Genomic DNA, 18,866 nt, shown 5'->3' with positions numbered 1-18,866 from the left:
CAGAAAGACAGAGGGGGTCTTTCTGTTGGTAAAAAAAAATGAATTCAAACTATTAGAAAGAGGCAACATAGGATTGGAAGGTGTAGAATCCTTGTGGGTAGAGTTAAGAAACAGAAGGGTAAAAAGACCTTAATGGGAGTTATATACAGGCCTCTGAACAGCAGCAAAGATGTGGTCTACAAATTACAATGGGAGACAGTAAAAGCATGTCAACAGGGCAATGTTCCAAAGTCATGGGGGGGGGGGATTTCAGTTTGCGGGTAGATTGGGAAAATCAGGTTGGTGCTGGATTCCAAGAGAAGGAATTTGTAGAATGCCTATTAGAGCAGTTTATGGTTGAACCCACTAGGGGATCAGCTACTCTGGATTGGGTGTTGTGCAATGAACCAGAAATGATATCGGAACTAAAGGTAAAGGAACCCTTCAGGGTCAGTGATCATAATGTGATAGAATTCACCCTGCAATTTGAGAAGGAGAAGCTAAGTCAGATGTATCAGTATTACAGTAGAGTAAAGGGACTTACAGAGGAATGAGAGAGGAGCTGGCCAAAGTTGATTGAAAGGGAAAACTAGCAGGGAAGACGGCAGAGCAGCAATGGCTGGGATTTCTGGGAGCAATTTGGAAGGTGCAGAATAGATACATCCCAAGGAAGAAAAGGTATTCTAAAGGCAGGATGATGCAACAGTGGCTGACAAGGGAAGTCAAAGCCAACATAAAAGCTAAAGAGAGGGCATATAATAGAGCAAAAATTAGTGGGAAGTTAGAGGATTGAGAAGCTTTTAAAAATCAAAGAAAGCAACTAAAAACATCATAAAGAAGGAAAAGATGGAATACAAAGGTAAGCAAGCCAATAATATGAAAGCGGTACCACAAGTTTCTTTAGATATATAAAGTGTGAAAGAGAGGTGAGAGTAGATATTGGAAATGATGCTGGAGAAGTAGTAATGGGGGGGGGGGTGCGCAAGAACATGGCAGATGAACTGAATAAGTATTTTACATAACTCTTCACTGTGGAAGACACAAGCAGCATGCCAGAAGTTCATTCAAAAGTGTTAGTGGGCAGCACTGAGTAAAGTTGCAATTACTAGGAAGATGGTTCTTAGAAAACTGAAAGGTTTAAAGGTAAATAATTCGCTTGGACCAGATGAGGGTGCTTAACAAGCTAAGAGCCCACAGTATTACAGGAAAGATACTAGCATGGGTAGAGCATTGGCTGATTGGCAGGGGGCAAAAAGTGGAAATAAAGGAAGCCTTTTCTGGCTGGTGTTTCACGGGGGTCTGTGTTGGGACTACATCTTTTTGTTATATGTCAATGATTTGGATGATGGAATTGATGTCTTTGTGATCAAGCTTGTGGACGACACGAAGATGGGTGGAGGAACAGATGGTGTTGAGGAAGGAGGGAGTCTGCAGAAGGACACAGACATATTAGGAGAATGGGCAAAGAAGTGGCAGGTGGAATGCAGTTTCAGGAAGTGTATGGTCATGCACTTTGGTAAAATAAATAAAAACATAGACTACCTTCTGAATGGAGAGAAAATATTTATCAATCTGAGGTGTGAAGGGTCTTTGGTGCCCTTAGGCAAGATTCCCTAAAGATTAACTTGCAGATTGAGTCGGTGGTGAGGAAGGCAAATGCAATGTCAGCATTCATTTTAAGAGGACTAGATTATAAAAGTAAGGATATAATGCTGAGGCTTTATCAGGGACTGGCGAGGCCTCACTTGGAGTACTGTGAGCAGTTTTGGTCCCCTTAAATAAGAAAGGATGTCCTGACATTGGAGAGGTTTCAGAGGAGGTTCATGAGAATGAAAGGGTTACCATAGAAGGACCGAATGATAACTTTGGGCCTTTACTCACTGGAATTCAGAAGAATGAGGGGTGACCTCATTGAAACCTATCGAATGGTGGAGGGCTTTGATAGACTGGATGTGGAGAGGAGTTTCCTGTGGTGGGGGAGTCTCGGACCAGAGGACACAGCCTCAGAATAGAGGATGTCCATTTAGAGTGGAGGTGAGGAGGACTTTCTTTCATCAGAGAGCGGTAAATCTGTGGAATTCATTGACACGGGCAGCTGTGGAGGCCGGGTCATTGGGTATATTTAAGGCAGAGGTTGATAGATTCTTGATTAGACAGGGCATGAAAGGATATGGGGAGAAGGCAGGGAGGGAAATGGATCTGTCATGATGCAATGGTGGAGCAGACTCGATGGGCCAAATGACCTAACTCTACTCCTAATATCTTATACTGCTCACATTTTCTTGTGGGCATTCACAGGTGAAAAAATACAATAGAAACAATAAAAAACTACAAACAAGCTAAGAATGACAAGCGACCAATGTGGAGTCGAAGACAAACTGGGCAAATTTAATATTAATTAAGTAATAAATAAATAATACAGTACTGAGAACATGTTATAGAGTATTATTTATATTCTGTAGAGTCACTGCCATTCCTGACTTCTATGTCAAAGTCAAAGTGGAGTTTATTGTCATCTGCTCAAGTACATGTAGGCACGGGAACAAAGAAAAGAAGCTGCAGTAGAGGTACAGTACAACATTCACAAGAAAATCATCAATTAAACATGATGCAAAAACATTATCCGAAATTATACAAGAAAGAAACAGTAAAAATCAAGGCCCATTCCAGCGCAAAGTGGTCAAAGCAAAGCACTCTCGGTGAACACTTCAAACGTGATCTAAAGGGTTAAAGCCCCACTCTCTATTCTGGCTGTATCCCGCCCATCCTTTCTTCTCGCGATGCTATTGGTGGATTGTAGATGCCAGTCATCCTTGTAGCCACGCCCACACACCCGCTTCCCCGAAATTGACACAAAACTGTTATCAAGTGGTGACTAATTGAGAGCCGGACAGACGGCAGGTGGTTCGGGCCGCACAGCAGCCGGTTGTTTGGGGGCTGATCCACAAAATTATCATATCAAAACTAAAAGGAAATTTAAAAAATTTAAGAGTGACCTTTATGATTTTATTAAATACGATGAGTTATTCTAATCTCGAATTATTGGTAACAATATATTCGCCAAGAAGAGGAAATCTGTAAAGGTTGAACAATGCAAAGTGAAGATTGACAATGGCATTTAATTTTAAAACTATTTCTGCAAAACAAGGATCTTGGAACTGTTTTAACGGGATTTCACTCAGTGATGGGTAGTCCACTCGCTTTAGTTTAGAATCGGAAGCAAAATGCGCCTTTGCCTGAAGAAGGTCTTTCTGATGATATCTGGGGCCACAGTCACTTTCCTTCTCCTGGCGTTGGTGGATTACCAGCGGCGAGGAGGCAGCAGCGGGGTCAAGGTGAACGCCGGCCGGCTGTCGGCCGCTCCGAGCGTCCGGGGTGCCGGAGGGGACCCGCCGCCCGGAGCAGTCAAACCCGGGCTGACATCTCAAGGTACGCACCCCTCAGAGCGAGTGCCTCGGCAGCGGAAAGTGGAACTGAAGGACATCTTTATCGCCATCAAAACCACTCACAAATTCCACAAATCCAGACTGGAAGTGCTCCTGCAGACTTGGATCTCACGAGCTTGGAAACAGGTATTTTTTAAAAAATTAGTATTTTTTATCTGCATCTTAAGCCCGGGTACCGTGTGCTCGGGAACAACGATGAACATACTCGGCGGGTCAGGCAATATCTGTGAAGACATGTCACACAAAAGCGGTCCTTCGGCCCAAGATGCCCGTGCGGAACACGATGTCAAACTAAAGGAATCCCTCCTGCCCTGTACATTCACGTGTCCGCATAAACGCCTGGTAAACTCCGTTATAGAATTTGCTGCACAATCAGAATCCGGTTTATTATCACCGGCATGTGTCGTGCAATTTGTTAACCTAGCAGCAGCAGTTCAATGCAATACACAATATAGAAGAAAAGAGTAAAAAATAAATAAGTACCTCAATTACAGTCCATGTATATTGAAGTTTTAAATCGTGCAAAACCGAAAGTAATATATATTTGTAAAAGTGAGGTAGTGTTCACGGGTTCAATGTCCATTTTGGAATCGGATGGCAGAGGGGAAGAAGCTGTTCCTGAATCGCTGAGTGTGTGCCTTCAGGCTTCTGTATCTCCTACCTGGTGGTAACAGTGGGAAAAGGGCATGTCCTGGGTGCTGGAGGTCCTTAATAATGGACGCTGCCTTTCTGGGACACTGCTCCTTGAAGATGTCCGGGTACATTGTAGGCTAGTACCCAAGATGGAGCCGACTAAATTTAGGACCACACACTCACTATTCTCTGCGTATTCCCTTATTCCCTTTAAGCTCACCCCCCCCCCCCCCCGGAAAGCCCTGACCCCTAGTACTAGATGTTGTAACCTTGGGGGAGAAAGGACTTCTCCTGCTATTTCTCTCATAACTGAATGAATTTCCACCGGGTCTTCCCTCAGCCTCTGATTCTGCAGAGAAAACGTCCCAAGTCTGTCCACCCTCTCCTTGTAGTACGTACTCTCTAATCCGGGCAGTACCCTGGGGAACCCCAGAATCTGAATTGGAATCACAACCAGGTTTATTATCACTAACATGCAATATAACCATATAACAATTACAGCACGGAAACAGGCCATTTCGGCCCTTCTAGTCTGTGCTGAACGCTTACTCTCACCCAGTCCCACTGACCCGCACTCAGCCCATAACCCTCCATTCCTTTCTTGTCCGTATACCTATCCAATTTTTTTAAAATGACAATATCGAACCTGCCTCTACCACTTCTACTGGAAGCTTGTTCCACACAGCCACCACTCTCTGAGTAAAGAAGTCCCCCCTCGTGTTACCCCTAAACTTTTGCCCCCTAACTCTCAACTTGTCCTCTTGTTTGAATCTCCCCTATTCTGAATGGAAAAAGCCTATCCCCGTCAACTCTATCTATCCCCCTCATAATTTTAAATACCTCTATCAAATACCCCCTCAACCTTCTATGCTCCAACTTGTTCAACCTTTCCCTATAACTTAGGTGCTGAAACCCAGGTAACGTTCTAGTAAATCTCCTCTGTACTCTCTCAATTCAATATGATTCAACAATTGAATATTATGTTTCAATATGTCATGAAATTAATTGTTTTGTGACAGTGGTACGCTGCAATCTTTAAAAAATACTGTAAATTACAGTAAGCTGCGTATATATAAAATAAATTTACAAAGCAGTGCAAAAAGAGAGCCAAACGGTAATGGGTTGATTGTCCGTTCAGGAATCTGATGGCAGAGGGGAAGAAGCTGTGCCTGAAATGTTGAGTGTGTGTCTTCAGGCTTCTGTACCTCCTCCCTGATGGTAGGATTGAGAAGAAGGTATGTCCTGGATGCTGAGGGCCTTAAAGGTTGGATAGATCTTTGCATGGTGGGGGAATTAAGGATTCTGGGGAAAAGGCAGGTAGGCGGAGATGAGCCCATGGCCAGATCAGCCATGATCTTATTGAATGGCGGGACAGGCTCGACGGGCCGGATGGCCAACTCCTGCTCCTATTTCCTATGTTCTTATGTTCTCAAAGATGGATGCATCGCCTCGATGGTGGAGAATCTAGTGCCCATGTTGGAGCTGGCTCAGCTTACAACTGTCTGCAACTCTTTTTCCAATCCTTTGCAGTGGCCCCTCCATACTAAACCAAATACTCCCCGTGGTACACCTTGTAGAAATTTGCAAGAGTCTTTGGTGACATAGCAGATCTCCTCAAACTCCTCATGAAGTATGGCTGCCGATGTGCCTCCTTCATGATTACGTCAATGCGCTGCATTAATACGACCAGAGTGCGCCACATCACACTGGCTTTCTCGATATGCGTAGCGGCTAGCGCGACGCTATTACAGCTCGGGGTGTCGTAGGTGGAGTTCAATCCCAACATCCTCTGTGAGGAATCTGTATGTCTTCTCCGTGGAACGTGTGAGTTTCCTTCGGATGCTCTGGATTTCTCCCACAGTCCAAAGATGTACTGGTTGGTAGGTTCATTGGTCATTGTAAGTTGTCATATGATTAGGTTAGAGTTAAGTTGGGGGTTGTCAGGGTTGCTGGGCAGCACAGCTCGAAGGGCTGAGAGGACCTACTCCATGCTGTATCGCTAAATAAAAATAAAACAAAACACTTACTTCCTATAGCAGTGCCTTGACTTCCTCAGGAGGCTAAAGAAATTTGGCATGTCACCCTTTGACCCGCACCGGTTTTTACCGATGCTCCACTGAAGGCATCCTTTCCAGATCCATCGCGGCTCGGTACGGCAACTACTCTGCCCGTGACCACAGGAAACTGCAGAGAGTTGTGGACACAGCCCAGCACATCACCGAAACCAGCCTCCTCTCCATGGACTCTGTCTACACTTCCCACCGCCTCAGTAAAGCAGCCAGCACAATCAAATACCCCACCCTTCATGGACATACACTCTTCTCCCCATTCCCATTGGACTCGAGACACAAAAGCCTGAAGGCATGTACCACTAGTCTTCTATCCCACTGTTAATAGACTATTGAATGGACCACTAGTACCGTAACAGGAGCTCTGGACCACCAGTACCGTAACAGGAGCTCTGGACCACCAGTACCGTAACAGGAGCTCTGGACCACCAGTACCGTAACAGGAGCTCTGGACCACTAGTACCGTAACAGGAGCTCTGGACCACTAGTACCGTAACAGGAGCTCTGGACCACTAGTACCGTAACAGGAGCTCTGGGCCACTAGTACCGTAACAGGAGCTCTGGATCACTAGTACCGTAACAGGAGCTCTGGACCTCTCAATCGACCACGCTCTGGCCTTGCACCTCACTGTCTGTCTGCACTGCACGTTGTGTAACTGGAACACTCGATTCTGCATTCTGTTACTGAATTCCCCGTCCCACCTCAACGTGCTGATGAGATGAGGTGATCTGTATGGATGCCATACAAAACAAAAATGTTTCACTGTACGTGACATTAAGACCAATTTGCCCATCATGGACATGTTCCCAGGACCATGAGTTTCGCTGTAGTAGAGTGGTATGAACACTCGAGTCGAGTATGATACTCACCTGTAGGGTTATTCCCTTAATGGAGACCTGTGTGTGACTTTGTTTAACTTGGGGAGGCGCATGTATGGGCAGCCACCACATGGTCTTTGACGGGTCAGGGTCAGGGTCAGACAGACAGACAGACATACTTTATTGATCCCGAGGGAAATTGGGTTTTGTTACAGTTGCACCAGTCAAGAATAGTGTAGAAATATAGCAATATAAACCATAAATAATTCAATAATAATAGGTAAATTATGCCAAGTGGAAATAAGTCCAGGACCAGCCTATTGGCTCAGGGTGTCTGACATCTGAGGGAGGAGTTGTAAAGTTTGATGGCTACAGGCAGGAATGACTTCCTATGATGCTCAGTGTTGCATCTCGGTGGAATGAGTCTCTGGCTGAACATACTCCTGTGCCTAACCAGTACATTATGGACTGGATGGGAGTCATTGTCCAAGATGGCATGCAACTTGGACAGCATCCTCTCTTCAGACACCACCGTCAGAGAGTCCAGTTCCACCCCCACAACATCACTGGCCTTACGAATGAGGGGCAGGGGCATCGACCTAATGCAGAGTTTCCCAGCCTGGGATCTACGAACCCACTGGTTTATGGTAGGGATCCATGGCTTAAAGGTTAAAAATCCCTGATCTAATGCAAGATGACTGGGGTCTCTCCACTGCTGCTGTCTTCTTCCAGCTTCACTGCTGTTGTGATATGTCATCGTCTTCCATTGGCCATCATGGTGGCGACGGCTGGACTGCTCTTTGTTTGGAACCACCCCTTGAACTTCCCACCATGGGTGACCCTACCGGGAACTAAGCTGCAGGCGGCATCACCCTCGAAATCTCAGGAACTCATAAGCCTCTCCACCACGATGATCCTGTAGTAACAGGACAAGGAAACAACACACACAAAATTCTCCCCGTGGCCACGTGGGTTCCCTCGGGGTGCTCCGGTTATCTCCCCCTTTCCAAGGATAGGTTAGTGGGTCAATTTGTCACATGGGTGGAATTGGGTGGCGTGGGATCGTTGGGTCGGAAGAGCCTGTGACTATGCTGGAGGAACTCAGCAGGTCAGGCAGCATCTATGGAGGGGAACAAAGAGTCAGTGTTTCAGGCTGGGATCCTTCACTAGGACTGGAAAGGAAGGGGGAAGAAGCCAGGATAATAGAGTGGGTGGAGGGGGAGAATAAGCCAGCAGGCGAGGGGCAAGACCAGGTGAGGGGAGAAGATAGGTAGGTGGGAATGGAAGGGGAGTTGAAATGACAAACTGGGATACGGTAGGTGAAAAAGGTAAAGGACTGAAGAAGAAGGAATCTGTTGGGAGAGGAGAGTGGTCCAAAGGAGAAAGGGAATGAGTAAGAGTACCAGGGGAAGATGATGGGCAGTTGTGAAGAGAAAGGGTAGGAGGGGAGACAATGGGGAATAGGAAAAGAGAGAAGGGGCCCTACCCCCTCTGATTCAAAGTTTGTGGTCAAGTCTGTCAAAGGCAACTTTCACCTAACACCTGGTTTGAAAGAGAGGTCTGGCCACTAAGACACAGCTGAGATATGTCTTAGTATCGCTTTCCAGCTTTGAGTCTCCGGTGAAATGCCTAGAGTAGTTTTATTTATTACAGAGTCTATAAAGAGTATTCACCCCCTTTGTCATATTTAGCAGACACACCTTTGATAGCAATTACAGCCTTGAGTCTGTGTGGATAAGTCTCTATCAGTTTTGCACACATGGAAAAAAACAATTCTTCTTAACTGTTCAAGCTCTGCTAGATTGCACAGGGATCATGAGTGAACAGCCCTTTTCAAGTCCGGCCACAAATTCTCAGTTGGATTGAAGTCTGGACTTTTACTTGGCCACTGTAGGATATCAACTTTGTTGTTTTTAAGTCATTCCTGTGTAGATTTGGCTTTGTGCTTGGGGTCATTGTCTTGCTGGAAAACAAATCTTCTCCCAAGTTGCAGTTCTCTTGTAGACTGCATCAGATTTTCCTCTGGGATTTCCCTGTAATTTGCTAAATTCATTTAACCCTCTACTTTCACAAGCCTTCCATGGACTGCGGCAATGAAGTCCATGATGCAACGTGATGCAGCCACCACCAAGCTACACGGTACAGATAATGTATTTTTGATGATGTGTGGTGTTTGGCTTACGTCAGACATGGGATTTAGTCTGGTGGCCAAAAAGCTCAATCTTGGTTTCATCAGAACATAGAACCTTCTTCCAGCTGACTTCAGAGTCTCCCACACGCCTTCTGGCAAAGTCTAGCCGAGGTTTCATGTGAGTTTTTTTTTCTAATAGTGGCTTTCTCTTTGCCACCCTCCCATAAAGCTGTGACTGGTGAAGCACCTGGGCAGCAGTTGTATCACAGTCTCTCCCATCTCCGCCACTGAAGCTTGTAACTCCTCCAGAGTTGTCTCAGATCTCTTGGTGGTGGCCTCCCTCACTAGTCTCCTTCATGCACAGTCACTCAGTTTTTGAGGACAACCTGCTCTAGGCAGATTTACAGCTGTACCATATTCTTTCCAGTTCTTAATGATTGACTTAACTGTACTCCAAGGGATAGTCAGTGACTTGGAAATTTCCCCTGACTTTTACTCTTCAATAACCTTTTAGTGGAGTTGCCCTGAGTGTGCTCTTGTCTCCATGGTGTAGTTTTTGCCAGGATGCTGACTCGCCAGCAGTTGGGCCTTCCAGATACAGGTGTATTTTTACTACAATCAATCGAAACACCCTGACTGCACACAGTAATCTTCATTTAACTAATTATGTGACTTCTAAAACCAGTTGGCTGCACCAGTGATGACTCGGTGTGTTATATTAAAGGGGATGAATACTTATGCAATCAATAATTTTGTGTCTTATGTTTGTAATTAATTTTGATCACTTTGTAGAGATCTATTTTCCTTTTGACACGGAAGTTTTTTTTTTGTTGATCAGAGTGAAAAAGCCAAATTAAATCCACCGTGATCCAATATTGTAAAACAATAAAGCATGAAAACTTCCGGTGGGGGGGTGTGAATACTTTTTATAGGGACTGCATGTGCATTGCAACCTATATTGTTGAATTGAATTTTGAAGAATGCACATGTTTTCTGAAAAAAAAATGAGGCATTGTGTCATACTCCATTTGAAAAATGGCAAATAGCGATGAAAGATGTTTGAAGCTGCCCAATTTTGTGTCTCTTCATATGGTGGTGTAGCAGTTAGCGTAGTGCTTTACATCACCATCAGTGTTCAGTTCCCCCTGCTGTCTGTAAGGAGTTTGCACGCTCTCCCCATGTTTCCTCCGGGTGTTCCAGTTTCTTGCACGTTGCACTCCTCAGGGCCCTGCTGTTCACTGTGTAAGACCGACCCTGAGTGGTCCCACCGAAGTGTAACTCCTCACACTTGTCTGCATTGAATTCCATCCTTGGACTGTGCTGTTCGTTGACACAAATGACACATTTCACTGTGTGTTTCGAAGTACATGTCAGAAACAATATGATTTTTACACTGGTGAGACCTGTCCACAGATATTGTGGATGATTGGGCAATGCCAGTTTTGCTATTGTACCCTACCACAGCAGAAGCTCCCTGATTGGATATCGGAGTCAGATAGTCATAGAACACTACAAGCACAGAAACAGGCCTCTCAGTCCATCTGGACTATGCCAAACTATTTATCTGCCTAGTCCCATTGAGCTGCAGCTGAACCATAGACCTCCAAACCCCTCCCATCCATGTACCTATCCAAATTTCTCTTAAATGCCAAAATCAAACTCACATCCACCACCTCTGTTGGCAGCTCATTCCACTCTCTCACCACCCTCTGAGTGAAGAAGATTCCCCTCTGATTCCCCTTAAGCATTTCACCTGTAACCCATGACTCCCAGTTCCAGTCCTGGTTCTCGCTGGCCAGGAGCCTCTTCACGGGCAAGAGCCATTATGCAATCTGTGAGTTGAGGATTCATTGTGGCTTCTGCCAGCCAGGAGTTGACTGGTTTACTGAGAAACACCATTTCCTGCCACTGTCTGGTTTCTGTTATAGTTGTGGTATTGGGAAGCCTGGTGACCGTGAGTAGCATGCCACTGTCTGTAAGGAGTTTGAACGTTCTCCCCGTGACCCCATGGGCTTCCTCCCACAGTCCACGGACATGCGGGTCAGGGTTGGTGAGTTGTGGTGCTGGAAGCTTGGCAATACTCGCAGGCTGCTCCCAGCTCATCTGCGGACCGTGTGCATTTCACTCTGTGTTTCAAAGGTACATTTAATGTCAGAGAAATGCATACAATATACATCCTGAAATGCTTTTTCTTCGCAACCATCCACGAAAACAGAGGAGTGCTGGCAAAGAATGAACAACAGTTAAATGTTAGAACCCCAAAGTCCCCCCCCACAGCTCCCCTCCCTCCTGCGTGTAAGTGGCAGCGAGCAACGATCCCCACCCCCCACCGGCAAAAAAGCATCGGCACCCGCCACCAGCACTCAAGCATAAGCAAAGCAACAGCAACAACACAGACTTGCAGTTACCCCAAAGACTGCTTGTTCACCTGGTATTCGACCTACCACAGGCTCTCTCTCTCCCTAATAAGGGAGAAAGGGGTGTCTCCGTTTCACAGCGAGAGGGGAGACATAAACAACTCGCTGGTTTATGATGCTAGAAGTCCGTTATGCTGCTTTTTCCGAGCTCTGTACCCAAAGATCTCGGGTCTCTGGGCACACAGCCAGAGATCTTCCATCTCCAACAACACACAGATCTCCTGCAGAGGCGCCAACCTCCGAACCCTCCAATTCCCGAGCCATGAAATCTCGGTCCTCCACAGGCGAGCGAGACTCCCAGGCCGAGCCCTTGGCGTGCCGAACAAACCACTCGTGAGACCCCCAGAGCGGGTCCCATTCCCGCAAAGAACCGTAGTCAGCATGTAACTCCAGGTCAGGGTCTTCAAAAGAACCCTGAAAGGGAAAAATAGAGATATTAAAGATGGAACTAGAGCTGTTTATGAAGATGCGAACAAAGGAGTTGCCGTTAGGTGCCATTAACCCTCCTAAGCTCCTCCCCTTGCTTTGAACTACATGTGACAGATAAAGCTCATTTATATGGAAGAGTTGTCTTTGTAGGGACTGAGAGAATATTGATGCTAATCTCCTTGCAATAGCTCAGTCGGAGGAAGTGTTTCAGAGTCAGGGTTGTTTGAGGTAAAGAGGGTTGCTTTCGCCAGTCATCAGTCTAACAATGACACAGGTGTTGTGAACATCTTTTTGTCGATATCAGTCAATGATAAAAACAAACGGGTGCCAGATTTTGGACATGGGAAAAGAAGTAGGCCTTTTGGCCCATTGAGTCTCTCAGCCATACCATTATTTTCCCTCTCTCCTTAACCTTTGATGCCCTTATTAATGAAGAACCTATCAACCTTTGCTTTAAATACACCCAATGACTTGGCCTCCACAGCCGCCTGTGGCAATGAATTCCCCAAATTCACCACCCTCTGGCTAAAGAAATTCGACCTCATCTCTGTTCTAAGAGATTCTGTGGCCGCTGAAAGTCTTGGGCAACACACACAAAATGCTGGAGGTGATCTGGAAATTCTGTCTGTTTACTCCCCTCCATAGCTGACTGGCTGTGGCCTGCAGGCTTCACTCTCCTCTGTGCCGAACTGGCCCCGTGGCTGCAAACTTGCTTTCGAAGACTCTCATGTTCTGAGTGTTATTTGTTTACATTTTTTTATTGTTTGCACGATTTCTTCTTTTTTCACTCATTGGGTGCTTGTTGGTCTTTGTCACGTGGAGATTCTCGTGGATTCTATCGTTTCTTTTCTTCTTGTGGCTGCCTCAACGAAGATGAAACTCGAGGTTGTATATGGTATATATGGTATGTATATGGTTGTATATGGTATCTGTATCTCAATAATGAATGTCCTTTGAACTTTGAGTTCCTCCAGCAGTTTGTCAGTGTGGCTGAAGGACTTTGATGGTGGGCGTTGCCACGACGTGCTTCCGTCTCTGAGGAAACAGTATGCCATGACTGTGCGGGATGGAATTGAGGGGCTGAGTGCCTCCTGCTGCTCCGATCCTCCTGTGTTACTAGACACAGGCACATACTGGAAGGGCAGAATAGCCTGTATTGTGCTGTAAAATTTACTCATGATAAGCTCAGTACCGAATGCGTGACAATTCAATGTGTTTAGTTTTTAATTGCGTGGAGGGCAAGTCCCATGAGCAGTGGACGTGTAACAGAGGAGACACGTGTGGGTTGTGTAATGGAGGAGACACACAGGGATGTGTAACGGAGGAGACACACGGGGAATGTGTAACGGAGGAGACACACGCGGGATGTGTACCGGAGGAGACACGCACGGAATGTGTAACGGAGGAGACATGAGGGATGTGTAACGGAGGAGACATGTGTGGGATGTGTAACAGAGGAGACACGCGGGATGTGTAATGGAGGAGACACGTGCGGGATGCGTAACGGAGGAGAGACACGTGGATGCGTAACGGAGGAGACATGCACGGGGATGCGCAATGGAGGAGACACGCAGGATGTGTAATGGAGGGACACGCGAGGGATGTGTAACGGGGAGACACACGAGGATGTGAAAACGGAGGAGACACACATGGGGATGTGTAACAGGAGACACAAGCGGGATGTGTAATGGATAAGGCACACACACGAGATGTGTAATGAAAGAGACACATACACACACATACACAATGGAAAATATTCAGTTTGTTTTATCAGTCGCGTTTCGAGTGATCAGATCAGTATCTCAGACGTGGGCTCGTCACTGAGAGGCTTCGTGACAGTGTGTGCTCAGTACATCCTGTTACAGAGGAGTGCAGCTGCTGTGTGTTCACCCAAACCATTCTCTGCCACCGAGAACCAGAAAGCTGTCTGGACAGTTTCAGTTCCTGCATTTGATTTCCGTGGCAACTGTGTCTCCCATCCCCCAACAAACCCCTCACTCACCACCAACCCTCACAGACACCCCACACTCCGATCCCTCACTCATCACCGACCCTCACAGACACCCCACACTCCAATCCCTCACTCACCACCGACCCTCACAGACACTCACACTCCAACCCCTCACTCACAACCGACCCTCACAGACACCCACACTCCAATCCCTCACTCATCACCAACCCTCACAGACACCCCACACTCCAATCCCTCACTCACCAGCGACCCTCACAGACACCCCACACTCCAATCCCTCACTCACCACTGAACCTCACAGACACCCCACACTCCAATCCCTCACTCACCACTGACCCTCACAGACACCCCACACTCCAATCCCTCACTCACCACCGACCCTCACAGACACCCCACACTCCAATCCCTCACTCACCACCGACCCTCACAGACACCCCACACTCCAATCCCTCACTCACCACCAACCCTCACAGACACCCCACACTCCAATCCCTCACTCATCACCGACCCTCACAGACACCCCACACTCCAATCCCTCACTCACCACCGACCCTCACAGACACCCACACTCCAACCCCTCACTCACAACCGACCCTCACAGACACCCACACTCCAATCCCTCACACACCACCGACCCTCACAGACACCCCACACTCCAATCCCTCACTCACCACCGACCCTCACAGACACCCCACACTCCAATCCCTCACTCACCACCGACCCTCACAGACACACCACACTCCAATCCCTCACTCACCACCGACCCTCACAGACACCCCGCACTCCAATCCCTCACTCACCACCGACCCTCACAGACACCCCGCACTCCAATCCCACAATCACCACCGACCCTCACAGACACCCCACACTACAATCCCTCACTCTCAACCGACCCTCACAGACACACCACACTCCAAACCCTCACTTACCACCGACCCTCACAGACACCCCGCACTCCAATCCCTCACTCACCACCGACCCTCACAGACACCCCACACTCCAATCCCTCACTCACCACCGACCCTCACAGACGCCCCACTCTCCAATCCCTTACTCACCACCGACCCTCACAGACACCCCAGACTCCAATCCCTCTCTCACCACCGACCCTCACAGACACCCCAGACTCCAATCCCTCTCTCACCACCGACCCTCACAGGACACTCCAGACTCCAATCCCTCTCTCACCACTGACCCTCACAGGACACCCCCACACTCCAGTCCCTCACTCACCACCGACCCTCACAGACACCCCACACTCCAATCCCTCACTCACCACCGACCCTCACAGACACCCCACACTCCAATCCCTCACTCACCACCGACCCTCACAGACACCCCACACTCCAATCCCTCACTCACCACCACCGACCCTCACAGACACCCCACACTCCAGTCCCTCACTCACCACCACCGACCCTCACAGACAACCCCACACTCCAATCCCTCACTCACCACCGACCCTCACAGACACCCAACACTCCCAATCCCTCACTCATCACCGACCCTCACAGACACCCCACACTCCAATCCCTCACTCATCACCGACCCTCACAGACACCCCCACCACTCCAATCCCTCACTCACCACCAACCCTCACAGACACCCCACACTCCAATCCCTCACTCATCACCGACCCTCACAGGACACCCCACACTCCAATCCCTCACTCATCACCGACCCTCGCAGACACCCCACACTCCAATCCCTCACTCACCACCAACCCTCACAGACACCCCACACTCCAATCCCTCACTCACCACCCGACCCTCATAGACACCCCACACTCCAATCCCTCACTCACCACCACCGACCCTCACAGACACCCCAGACTCCAGTCCCTCACTCACCACCACCGACCCTCACAGACACCCCACACTCCAATCCCTCACTCACCACCGACCCTCACAGACACCCAACACTCCAATCCCTCTCTCACACCACCGACCCTCACAGACACCCCAGACTCCAATCCCTCTCTCCACCACCGACCCTCACAGACACCCCAGACTCCAATCCCTCTCTCACCACCGACCCTCACAGACACCCCAGACTCCAATCCCTCTCTCACCACCGACCCTCACAGACACCCCAGACTCCAATCCCTCTCTCACCACCGACCCTCACAGACACCCCAGACTCCAATCCCTCTCTCACCACCGACCCTCACAGACACTCCAGACTCCAATCCCTCTCTCACCACTGACCCTCACAGACACCCCACACTCCAGTCCCTCACTCACCACCGACCCTCACAGACACCCCACCACTCCAATCCCTCACTCACCACCGACCCTCACAGACACCCCACACTCCAATCCCTCACTCACACACCGACCCTCACAGACACCCCACACTCCAATCCCTCACTCACCACCACCGACCCTCACAGACACCCCACACTCCAGTCCCTCACTCACCACCACCGACCCTCACAGACACCCCACACTCCAATCCCTCACTCACCACCGACCCTCACAGACACCCAACACTCCAATCCCTCACTCATCACCGACCCTCACAGACACCCCACACTCCAATCCCTCACTCATCACCGACCCTCACAGACACCCCACACTCCAATCCCTCACTCACCACCAACCCTCACAGGACACCCCCACACTCCAATCCCTCACTCATCACCGACCCTCACAGACACCCCACACTCCAATCCCTCACTCATCACCGACCCTCGCAGACACCCCACACTCCAATCCCTCACTCACCACCAACCCTCACAGACACCCCACACTCCAATCCCTCACTCACCACCGACCCTCATAGACACCCCACACTCCAATCCCTCACTCACCACCACCGACCCTCACAGACCACCCCAGACTCCAGTCCCTCACTCACCACCACCGACCCTCACAGACACCCCACACTCCAATCCCTCACTCACCACCGACCCTCACAGACACCCAACACTCCAATCCCTCACTCACCCACCGGCCCTCACAGACACCCCCACACTCCAATCCCTCACTCACCACCGACCCTCACAGACACCCCACACTCCAATCCCTCACTCAGCACCGACCCTCACAGACACCCCACACTCCAATCCCTCACTCACCACCGACCCTCAGACACCCCACACTCCAATTCCTCACTCACCACCGACCCTCACAGACACCCCACACTCCAATCCCTCACTCACCGCCGACCCTCACAGACACCCCACACTCCAATCCCTCACTCACCACCGACCCTCACAGACACCCCACACTCCAATCCCTCACTCACCACCGACCCTCACAGATACCCTACACTCCAATCCCTCACTCACCACCGACCCTCACAGACACCCCACACTCCAATCCCTCACTCACCACCGACCCTCACAGTCACCCCACACTCCAATCCCTCACTCACCACCACCGACTCTCACAGACACCCCACACTCCAATCCCTCACTCAGCACCGACCCTCTCAGACACCCCACACTCCAATCCCTCACTCACCACCGACCCTCACAGACACCCCCACACTCCAATCCCTCACTCACCACCGACCCTCACAGACACCCCACACTCCAATCCTTCACTCACCACCGACCCTCACAGACACCCCACACTCCAATCCCTCACTCACCACCGACCCTCACAGACACCCCACACTCCAAACCCTCACTCACCACCGACCCTCACAGACGCCCGACACTCCAATCCCTCACTCACCACCGACCCTCACAGACACCCCACACTCCCAATCTGGCAACAGCGCCCTGCTGGGCCTGATGCCCACAGCCACACTCCTGACTCCGAACACCCCCCCTGCCCAGCCCCGACACCCACACTCATAAACATGTGATCTGCAGAAGCTGCAAGACCAGGGAAAAACACACAAAATGCTGGAGGAGCTCAGCAGGTCGGACAGCGTCTATGGGGAGGAATAAACTGTCGACATCTTGGGCCAAGAACCTTCTTGAAGGAATGAGAGAGGTTCAGAGAATGGGCAGATATGCTGCCACTTTCCATCTTGAGATTCATTCACTTGCAGACATTTACAGGAAAATAAAGAAATACAGTATTTATGAAACACTATACCTAATCAAAGCCTGTCAAACAATCAAATGCGCAAAAGATTCAACTGAAATAATGCTCAGAAGCTGGGTTGTAAAGAGTTGTTGTGAGTTTGTAGGGCATCGAATCAGTTCAGAGTTTGGGTGAGTGAAGTTGTCCACACTGGTGCAGGAGCCTCATGTTGTAGGGTAATAACTGTTCCTGAACCTGGTGGTGTGGAATCTCAGGCTTCTGTGCCTCCTTCCTGATGGTAGTAGTGAGAAGAGAGCACGGCCTGTGTGGTGGGGGTCCCTGATAATGGAAGGTGGTGGAAAATGTTTCAATTAGTCAGGCTGGTTTGACCTTGGATTATGTCGGCTACTTTTCTAATATGTGCTGTCGGGTGCAGCTGGCAAGACAGTATTTATGGTCCAGGCCTCATTGTCTGGAGGAGGTGGAGGTTTGCCTTCCCAAACCTCTCCAGTCCCTGCTGACACAAGAGACTGCAAATGCTGCGGTCTGGAGCAAAAGAAAAGCTAGTGGCAGAACCCAGCGTGTCGTCGTTAAGATAAAACTTTATTTATCCCGAAGGAAATTATTGTTGCTCAGTCAGAAATGTATACTTTAAAATAAAAAGTGTAAGTATTGAGGTACAAAAAACACAAAATATGCATTTAAAAAGGAGTAGTGCAAAACACAGATGTGCTTTGAAACCATAAACATGTACTTGAGAAGGAGGAGGAGTTGTAGGGTCTTGGAGCCACGGGGAGAAAGGGTCTCCTGTGGCGTTTAGTGATGCGTCTCGGTGGAATCAATCTGTTACTAAAGATGCTCCTCTGTTTGTCCAGTATGTCATGGAGGGGGTGAGAGGGATTTTCCATAATGCTCAGTTCCTTCTGTGCATCCTCCACTCATGAACAACCACCGGGAATCCAGTTCCACCCCCCCCCCCCCCGAACAGACC

General features: G+C 48.9%; 1 protein-coding gene across 1 annotated transcript in view; it reads left to right on the top strand.

Annotated features, from left to right (window-relative positions):
- The first annotated feature begins 2,860 nt into the window (after nt 1-2,860).
- LOC140719136 (beta-1,3-N-acetylglucosaminyltransferase lunatic fringe-like) overlaps nt 2,861-18,866 on the top strand; it is a 52,969-nt gene continuing 36,963 nt past the window's right edge. Inside the window, exon 1 of the mRNA XM_073033537.1 lies at nt 2,861-3,551. Within this exon, the coding sequence (XP_072889638.1) occupies nt 3,204-3,551 (348 nt within the window). The 5' untranslated portion in view covers nt 2,861-3,203. The remainder of the gene's footprint in view (nt 3,552-18,866) is intronic.

This window comes from Hemitrygon akajei, chromosome 31 (assembly GCF_048418815.1).
Source record: "Hemitrygon akajei chromosome 31, sHemAka1.3, whole genome shotgun sequence".
Taxonomy (NCBI): Eukaryota; Metazoa; Chordata; class Chondrichthyes; order Myliobatiformes; family Dasyatidae; genus Hemitrygon; species Hemitrygon akajei.
This window is presented reverse-complemented; position numbering and strand designations above follow the sequence as displayed.